The sequence below is a fragment of the Psammomys obesus genome, unplaced genomic scaffold (genome assembly GCF_907164565.1).
Source record: "Psammomys obesus unplaced genomic scaffold, mPsaObe1.curated_primary_1811, whole genome shotgun sequence".
In the NCBI taxonomy this organism is placed as follows: Eukaryota; Metazoa; Chordata; class Mammalia; order Rodentia; family Muridae; genus Psammomys; species Psammomys obesus.
The window spans coordinates 9,315,540-9,325,113 of NW_026590062.1; the positions used below are offsets into that span (position 1 = coordinate 9,315,540).

Here is a 9,574-nt window from a genome sequence, read left to right on the forward strand (position 1 = left end):
TTAAAAAATAAAATAAAATAAAATAATAAATAAAAATTAAGGTGGAGAATAATTGAGAAAGAGACATAATCTTAACCTCTGGTCTCCACAGGCAAGTTGGGCCTTAGCCTATGTTAGCAGCCTGAGGCCTTGGGTCCAATCTCTAACATCAAAGCGTCCCAATACCCAAGCTTCATATTATATTACAGAATGAGGTCACATTTCCATTTCTTTGTTGGATGGCGCATAGTTGTGCCTGTGTGTGTGTGTGTGTTTGCGTTTTTATGTTTGTTTGTTTGTTTGTTTGTTTGTATGTTTTACACAGGATCTCACTATGTAACCCTGGATGGCCTAGAACTCCCTTGTACAACAGCCTGGCCCACAGCTCAGGGAGATCCTCCTGCCTCCACCTTCTGAGAGCTGGCATGAGAGGTGTGTGCAGCCATGCCTGGCTGTTGTGCGGCTTCACTGTCACTGAGGCAGCAGCCATAGGGTGAGGCAGCATTCCCATCCGATCCCTATTGCCAAACACTTGACTTGCTTCCAGTGATTGCACGAGCGTGCCCTGCTAATTGCTCCATCCAGCATCCTCCTTCTCAGGGCCGGGTCCAAACCGTGTTGCCATTGCTTCAAAAAAACTCAGAGTGACACGGCAGGATGAAGGACACATGAATCAAGGCCCTTATGATCCACGAGGACCACTGTCACCGGTGTCCTGAAGGGATAGTCCAGCCGAGGAACACCCATCAGCCACCCAGAGCCCATGAGAAACTTCTCTCCCAGTGAAACTATCTGCTACTTCTTCAGCAGCCAGACAGTAATGAGCTCCCCAAGTCTGGGGCAGATTTCACCAGGTGCTGTGTGACTCTGCCCAGGGAAGCCAGCACCATTGAGAAGGGTACTAGTCAGCTGAGGGCCTCACTGGGAAGGATACTAGTTAAGGTGAGGACATTGAAGCAGGGCGCAGTACCTTACACCTGTGATCCCAGAACTCTGGGAGGCAGAGACAGGCAGATCACTGTGAGTTCGAGGCCAGCCTGGTCTACAAAGTCAGTCCAGGACAGCCAAGGCTACACAGAAAAACCCTATCTCAAAAAAAAAAAAAGTAAGACTAAGGACATCAATGGGAAGGGTACTAGTTAGTTACGGTGAGGCTTATAAATCTTTAAGGAACCTCTTTGTCTCAGGGCCTCTCAGACTGAAATAGAAAGTCCCATTTCTCTTTCTACTTCAGGTCTCCCTTACCGCTTCTGCTGGCACTGTCCCCAGGTTCTTGTTCTGTGTCCCAGCTGCCACCCACACTCTGTCCCCTGAAACTGGTGGGCATGCTGACTGTGGGGGCAAATCTGGCCTTACCTGTGGGCAAACCAGGATGTCAAGCCTGGAGGGCAAGGCACCTCAGACGTGGTTGCTGTCCCGTGTCTGCCACTTCCCAGCGGATGTCCTGGGGACAGACATGTCATGTCCCCGAGCAACTGCTCCCATCAGTGAAAGAGATTACAGTCCCTCTCCTTCAGGACACACACACACACACACACACACACACACACACACACACGTATTGTAGGTCCCCGTCAATGGCTGCAGTTTCCTTGGTTTTGTTTGTTTGTTTGTTTGTTTGTTTGTTTGTTGAGACAGGGTTTCTCTGTGTAGCCCTGGCTGTCCTATACCTCACTCTGTAGACCAGGCTGGCCTCTAACTCACAGAGATCCACCTGCCTCTACCTCCCAGGTGCTGGGATTAAAGGTGTGAGCCACCACCCCCCCACTTTGTTTTGGTTTTTTGGTTTTTTAGTTTTTGTTTTGAGTCAGAATCTCATGTAGCCCAGGCTACCCTTGAACTTACTCTGTAGCCAAGGTTGACCTAGATTTCCTAATGCCCTCCCTCCACCTCCTGAGTGCCGAGGCTACAGGCATGTACCAGCACTCCAGGCTGATGTGATACTGAGGATGAAACCAGGGCTTCCAAGATGCTGGTCAAATAAACTACATCCCAGCACATCACAGCTTTTTGTTGATTTGGGGGTTAATTCACAAGGGACTGAGGGCAGGAGCTGCATGCCAGCACGTGCCTGTGATCCAAGCAGGAGGTTGAGGCGGGGGATCAGGAGTCCACGGCAGGCTGGGCTACATAGAGAGACCTTGCCTCAAAATAGAGACTGAAAACAGGATGGGTCCGAATGGCAGTCATCCACCCAGTGGGACGTGGGGGTCCTGCCACTTCCTACTGCACAATATAGTCCCTTCTCCTCCTCACGAAAGCCCCTGCTGGGGTCACTTGTGGGGCAAAATGCAGTGGCAGCTGACACTTTCCGAATACGGTCACATCAGAGTCCTGGGTGTCACATGCCCTGCCACCCACATCCCTTGGCGAGTCAGGAGCTGTTTCCCCTCCGTGAACATGGCTGGGCCAGTGACTACGAGGGAGGTGGCACTGCTCCACACCACAGATTCCCAGAAGGTCATGTAGCTTCCCCTTTGCTCTCCTGTCCCTGAGGTATCACATGAACACGCATCTGCCCTGGCATGGCAGGAATTGGCAGAGGGCTCACTCGGAGAAGCTCTGGGGCTACACAGACAAAGGCAACCGTTTAAGCAGCCTCAGCCTCAGGCTGGACATACAAGCAAAAGGGCTTGAGCCAGACCCTTTCCCCGGGGCCTCTCCCCAAATCATGACTGTCGGACACTCAGACACATATTAAGATGCTGGCGTGTTACACGTGTGACGCTGGGTGGCTGTTATGCAGCTAGCTTACCGATACATGTAGGGAAACTTTCCCTTCGAGGGAAGGAATTTAATAGTGACCCCTGCCTTTTGTGAACCGTGACACAGTGAAACAGGGCCAGTACACTCAAGAGCTGAGGTGAGGGTGAGGGTGAGGGTGCTGGGTCTTGGTGGCCACGCCTTCAATCCCAGCACCAGGGAAGCAGATCTCTGTGAGTTTGCAACCAGCTTGGTCTACACAGCTGGTTCCAGGTCAGCCAGAAGTACATACTGAGATCCTGTCTTAAAAAAAACAAACAAAGAAAAAACAAGAAAAAAATAAGAATAATGGTACCAGCAACATGGATTCTAGTAATTACACCTGTTCAACTGTTTATTATTTTATAATTATTAAATTTTATTTATTTTTCATCCTGACTGCAGATTCCCCTCTCTCCCACCTGTATACTTTAACATGCCAGATGTTGTACTACAAGAGAGTTACTCAATACATTACATTTGTTTATTTAGGTGGGGGGTGCCTGCGCACACGCGCACATGCACACACAGACACACACACACACACACATGCCTGCACAGACGGTTGCCCATGGGGAGCTCAGAAGGCAACTTCCAGGTGTAGGATCTCCATCCTACTCCTGGAAATTAGATTCCAGGGATCAAACTCAGGTTGTTGGGTTTAGCATCAAGTGCCCACGCTCCCCACTGAGCCATCTTGCCAGCCCCTGGTGTGTTCATTAATTAATTAATTGTGGTTCTGGGGACTGATCCTATGGCTTCGAGGACACTGGGCAAGAACTGTACCAATGAATTTTGCACTGCACTGCGGCCCGCTTTTCACTTAGAATCCTGGGAAATGAATGGTTTTGCTACATGCTGAGGCTGCCCCTGAACTGGAACCCAGACAGGCTTTGTTTGTTCTTGTCCCACCAGCCTGAGCAGCGAGGTAGTCGGGCTATACCGCTGTCCGTCTTGATGTTTGCTGTAGTTTTCTAGGCTGGGGTGCAGCTCAGTGGCTTAGTGGGTGCCTAGCACTGAAGGGGTTCTGTAGAGGGTAATGCTGAGCGACCTCAGGAGGAACCTCGGATCCAGGCATTTCAGGCTCTGCAGCCAGAGTGCTCGCAGGCAGCAGGAGACCTTTTCCATCTGGAGTCTTCTGGGATCATCGCCATCATCACTGTTGCAGGATATTTGATCACACTGTGAATCCCGAGACTGTGTACTGGAAGAAGCTGTTTGTGGTTGTATGGCTCAGCCCTAGCGCACACCTTCGATCGAGGGGTTTCTGATTACTGTAAACATGTGGTTGTGGTGTGGCTTAGCCCTAGCACACACCTTTAATCCAAGAGCTTTCAGTAAAGCGGATTAAATAGTCAACCACAGGTCAAGAGGCAGAGCAAGCAACCAATTGACAGGAAGTGGATATAGGAAAAAAAAAAAACAGAGAGTGACAGGAAGTCCAGAGGACGGATAAAGAGATGCACAGGAAGTAGAAAGGAGGGACATTCAGTTTGGTTTTTTTTGTTTGTTTGTTTGTTTTGCTTTGTTTGTTTAATTAATTTATTTTATTTTGGTGTCTGACTGCCTGTATGTCTATATGAGGGTGTCGGGTCCCCTGGAACTGGAGTTACAGATGTTGTGAGCTGCCATGTGGGTGCTGGGAATTGAATCTGAATCCAATGGAAGAACAGTCAGTGCTCTTACCTGTTGAGCCATTTCTCCATCCCCTGTTTTGTTTTGATTTTTGGTTTTTCAAGAAAGGGTTTCTCTGTGTAGCCCTGGTGCCCTGGACTCACTTTGTAACCCAGGCTGGCCTTGAACTCACAAAGATTCATTTGCCTCTGCCTCCCAAGTGCTGGGATTAAAGGTATGTGCCACCACACCCAACTAATTTTCGGTTTTTATAAGTCAGCGTGGAAAAGGTCTTTCTTTCTCAGGAGTTGGTTGACAAGGAAAGTCAGCTGGGTGCTTTCTCTACCTATCTGAGCTAGTAGGCTTTCACCCAGCATCTGGTTCCTGAGTCTTTATTGGTAAAATAGAATGTTTGGTTTTTTGTTTAAAAACACATCACCATCATATCACCATTATCCTCGTCATCATCTTCATCATTACCATCATCACCACCACCACATCATTTTTCTGTGTAGCCTTGACTGTCTTAAACTCATTTTGTAGTCCAGGCTGGCCTCGAACTCACAGAGATCTGCCTGCTTGCCGCTGCCTCCCTGCATGCTGGGATTACAGGTGTGCACCACCTTGCCGGCTAGGCTGGCCTTACTTTTTCCATCCTCCTGCCTCTGTCCCGAGTGCCAGGACTACAGGCACACACCACCACGCCCTGTTTTCCCTTTCATTACCTCAGCCCTCACCCTTCCATTCCACCCTCAGTAACGGAATCTCTAAGCTTCCCTCTCAGACTTCTCTCGGGCCTCCTGATACCTATAAACCACGTGCTTTCACTCCAGCTTCTGCGGGAAAACAGAAGTGACAGGCTGGGTACAGAAAGTGAGGTGGAGATCTGGGGAAGACTGACAGGGACAGCTCACCCAATGCGAGCCTGTGTCTTTAAGAACTGGGGCCGGGCGAGCCTTATAGGGAGTGTCCTAGGTGGGGAAAGTAGGACAGGGGCGTGGCCCGACGGGGAAGTAGGCGGGACGGGCTGGTGTGGGTGTGGCCCGGGCTGGGGCTCTTAGGGGCGGAAGGTCGTGGCGCTGGCCATCCGGCTAGACCGAGGCTCCGAGCTCGCAGATCCAGGCCCCGCCCAAGGTAAGAAGAGCTCTACAGCCCGAGCACCCGTCACCCCAACTTCAACTTCTCAATCCGGGTCCCAACTGGGGCCCCAAATCAGAAAGCGCCGCACGGTTTCCATCCCCATCCCTCGCCGTCAAGTCTGCCCGCCTCACCAGCGCTGCACACAGGTGTCCGCATGCCGGAGGCGCTCTATAAGTGCTTGCTTGGAAATGAGTAAAAGAACCCGGCGGCCGGTGGAAAGAAGGCTTGTGTTGGGGACGTGGTGTTTGCCTGCCCCGTGGGTCAGCGCTCGAGTCCATTTCACAGACGCGGACTCAGAGGCCGTCTGCCCAGACTTCCCGCAAGCTGCCCCCTTAGAAAACGCGGAGACGGAACTGAAAGGCGGTGTGTTTTTCCACTCCCCGTCCGTGCCAAGTGCAGTAGCCAGAGCAAGGAGGGAAGAGACTCGTTTCCTGTCAACAGGTGAGGAAGCGGCTGGATTCCTCTTGTCCTCGTCCCTCGCCCCTGGGGTGGGGAGAATTGAGAAATGCTCGTTTGAGAGAATCACACCCCCTCAAAAAAAAAAAAAAAAAAAAAATCTGGTGGCCTTTGCCTCCCTCGTTGCAAAAATAAAACTCACAGAACATGTGAGGCATTTTGCCTAAGACTTGGAGCCAGTTTTCTGCCTGAAAAGACAAATGAAGCTCTTTACCCTTGGCTGGAGGGAAGTGGGTTATACTGCAGCCCCACCCGCCTTGGCTGGTCCTGGGCAGTTTTAGGTGGCTTTGAGCAATTCGCTTCCCTCTTGGGCCTCAATTTCCCCATCCAAGAGCTGTTGGTTTTGCAGCTCTCTTCCTTGCCACATGACTCCACGTGGCCTGGTGAACTTTTATCTTTGAGGTCAATGTGGTGTGTCACTGCAGATGACAATGAGGAATGGGAGTGATGTCACCTCGCCTCACCTCACTGTGCCTCAGTTTCCTCATGCAGGGATCAAATGAGCTCCCCGGTGTAGTGTGCTGGGCGCATTGCAAGCCATGGAAGGATACAGCGGTATGCACTGACCTCTCTGGGTCTTGGCCTGGTGCTCACAGCCAATCCGCCTCAGAAGTCTGTACTCTCAGGCTAGGACCCAGTGGCTGGTGCAGATCTGAAATCTCAGCTACTGAGGAGGCGGAGGCAAAAGATATATGAGTTCAAGGTCAGCCCGGCAAACTCAGGAGATCCTGCCTCAAAATAGAAAGTAGGGAGAGGACTAGAAGCGGACTGCAGTTCAAATCTGTAATCCCAGCACTTCCAATACAGAATCAAGAAGATTGTCACCTGCTCAAGGGCAGCCTGGGCTACTGAGTGAATCCCAGGCTATCCTGTCTCAAACAAACAAACAAACAAACAAACAAACGAAAATAAAAAACTAAACTGAAAAGTCACCAAGGCAGGAGATTATGGCCCAGTGGGAGAGTGCTCAGGTCCATCCAGTGCCCCACCCCCAAAAACCCGGGGGAAAAAACAAACCAGAAGTCTGAGTTCCTTGTTCTTGGGACTGCATACTCCTCATACTGATCTCATTCAGCTGGCTGGCTGGCTCCCTAAGCCTCTTGCAGGCCTGAGGTCCTGGTGAGGGGCTGGTCTCAAGGAGACACCCAGGGTGGGGAGGGGAAGGGGAAGAAAGGACACCTGGGCTCCAGAGCAAGAAGCAGGTGATGCAGGCCCAGGAGGGCTGAGGGAATGGGACTTGGGTATGGGGCCTTGATATGGGCAGAGAGGGACTTGGGCTCCTCCTCCTGAGGCCTGCGGTGATAATGTCCCCTCCTAACCCCACCCTGCAGGCACTGGAGTGGTCAGCCCTTCACAACTGAAGTGAGCTGAGCAGAGGGCTCTGGTCAGGCCCCGGGGGCCAATGGCAGGCAGATGGCTGGATCTGCGAGGGGCACCTGGCTTCCTGTGTGTGCCTCTGATGCTGGAGATGGCATCTGGGGCCAGAGGCCCAGCCGCAGAAGCCCACGAGCACATCCAGTTTTCGGCTGGAAGTGTCCGCCAGACCGCCATGGCAGATGTGAGTACCTGGGCAGGGTGGCCAGGTGGGTTGGGTGGGGTGTCTCTGGCCTATGGCCAGCTAATTATTACATAAGTGCTGTGTGTCAGCACTGACAGAGCTGGAGACTGGGATCTACGGGAGTTCAGCCGGCCGGGCAGACAGATAAAAGCCGGAGATTTCCAAGAGCAGTGAGCTGTGTAGACGGTAACTATGTCTGGGGCGGATGTGAGTGCTGGCAGCCGCTTCGGGTTGGCGGTCTGTGACAAGCTTGTGTGAACACGTCACCTTGGAGCCAGGCTTCGAAGGAAAGGAGGAAGCCACCCTCACACACACTCCTCTGGGGGAAAGGCTCGGGTAGAGGTGCAGAGGCCCCGCGGCAGGTCCAGTCTTAGTGCTCCCCAACAGCAAGGAGGCCGGAAGGGCTGGTCAGCGTGTAGGTTATCAGCGTGTGGAGGGCCCTGTGGGCTGAGGCTGGGAGGTGACAGTTGGGATCCAGAAGAGGGGTTTAAGCAGGGAGATACCAAAATCCGATTGATGGACCCTCCCTGGCTGCCCCCAGGAGGCTGGCTTGAGGGGGGAGAGGGCGGCAGGAAGAGGGTGGTTGCTCAGAGCCCTGTGTGGGGATGCGGAGCTCCCGAAGCCTCCGGGATGGGAACCCGGGAACGTGGGGGGGGGGTGCTGGGAGTAGCGCTGGAGACACAGGAGCGTGTGGCCAGCAGACCGGGGTAAGGAAGGATGTCATCGTGACATCCTAGGGGGTCCTAGTGTCAAGGACTTGAGCAGAGATTTGATTGGAGATCTCTGGGGGAGGAGTGGCGGGTACCAGGGCTAGGCAGAGGCAGACAGACAGCTGCAGGGCCGGGAGTAGAGACCTCAGTGGATGGCAAGGCAGGGACTGCTCGGGGACACCTGGACACCCTACCTGTACTTTCTCTTTTTTGGTGGTCTGTGTTGTGTATGTATGTACATATGTATGTGAGTGGAAGCTTACATGTGGGTGCCCGTGAGCTCACGTGCTTGAGCATGTGGAAGCCTGGGGTGGACATCAGGATGGCTCCATCTTCCATTGTATTCACTGAGACAGGCTCTCTCAGCCAAACCCAGAGCTCACCGGTACGGCTTGTCTGGCTAGCCAGCTTGTTTCGGGATCCCCTCTTCCTCCTAAGGCTGGAATTACAGGTGGTTTCATGCCTACCCAGCACTGACATGGTTTCTGGAGGCATCCAGACTCCAGGCCTCATGCTTGCAGGACGAACAGCTCTGACCACCGGGCTACCCAGACAGCCCTTTCTCTTCTTCATCAGACAGGGTTTCATGTTTCCCAGGCTGGCTCAAACTCAGTACATAGCGGAGAATAACTTTGAACTGGTCCCCAGGCCTTCACCACCTGAGATCTGGGGTTCCAGGTGTGTGCTACCATGCCTGGATCTGTGAGTTGAACCTAGGGCCTCACCAGCATGCTAGGTACGGATTTTTTCCCACTGTGCCGTGCCCTGGCACCTATATTTTCTGTGTCAGAAATCACACACTTGAGCCACCAGCACTGAGAGTCTTGTCACCCACACCAGGTTTAAGGGCACCCCACCCTCTGAGGAGGCAATGGGCCAATTAAACCCGTTTTACAGCCGGGTGGGTGGTTTGCAGTTCCTGGGCTTATAAAATTGGCTGCTTCTCTGTTACTCTGAGGGTCAAGGCTGTGAGTGAAGTGGCGCCGTGGCTCCCTTATGACAAACCAAACCTTCCTCTCGATGGCATCGTCTCCCAGGCCAGACTCCATCAACAGCCTCCGCCCTGGAGGCTTCACCCTGAGCCAGGACCCTGAGGGTCACCAAGCTCAGTGTATGTTCTTCTGCAGCCTCCGTTCTCTCCTTCCTTCCCTCCCTTCTTCCTTTCTTCCTCTTTTTAACACAGGAATTTACACACCGTAGGTAGCCCAGGCTGCCCAGCTTGGCCTTAAACTCAGAAACTCAGTTTAATGTCTAATGCTCCTGTCCCAGTTTCCTGACTATTGGGATTACAGACATTAGCTGCCAGGCTGGTAGCTGGTGTTTGTGTTTGTGTGTGTGTGTGTGTGTGTGTGTGTGTGTGTGTGTGTGTGTGTGT

General features: G+C 52.5%; 1 protein-coding gene across 1 annotated transcript in view; it reads left to right on the top strand.

Moving 5' to 3' along the window:
* The first annotated feature begins 7,029 nt into the window (after positions 1–7,029).
* Slc8b1 (solute carrier family 8 member B1) overlaps positions 7,030–9,574 on the top strand; it is a 20,565-nt gene continuing 18,020 nt past the window's right edge. The window contains exons 1-2 of the mRNA XM_055606458.1: positions 7,030–7,133; positions 7,263–7,489. Coding sequence (XP_055462433.1) covers positions 7,334–7,489 — 156 coding nt within the window. The 5' untranslated portion in view covers positions 7,030–7,133; positions 7,263–7,333. The remainder of the gene's footprint in view (positions 7,134–7,262; positions 7,490–9,574) is intronic.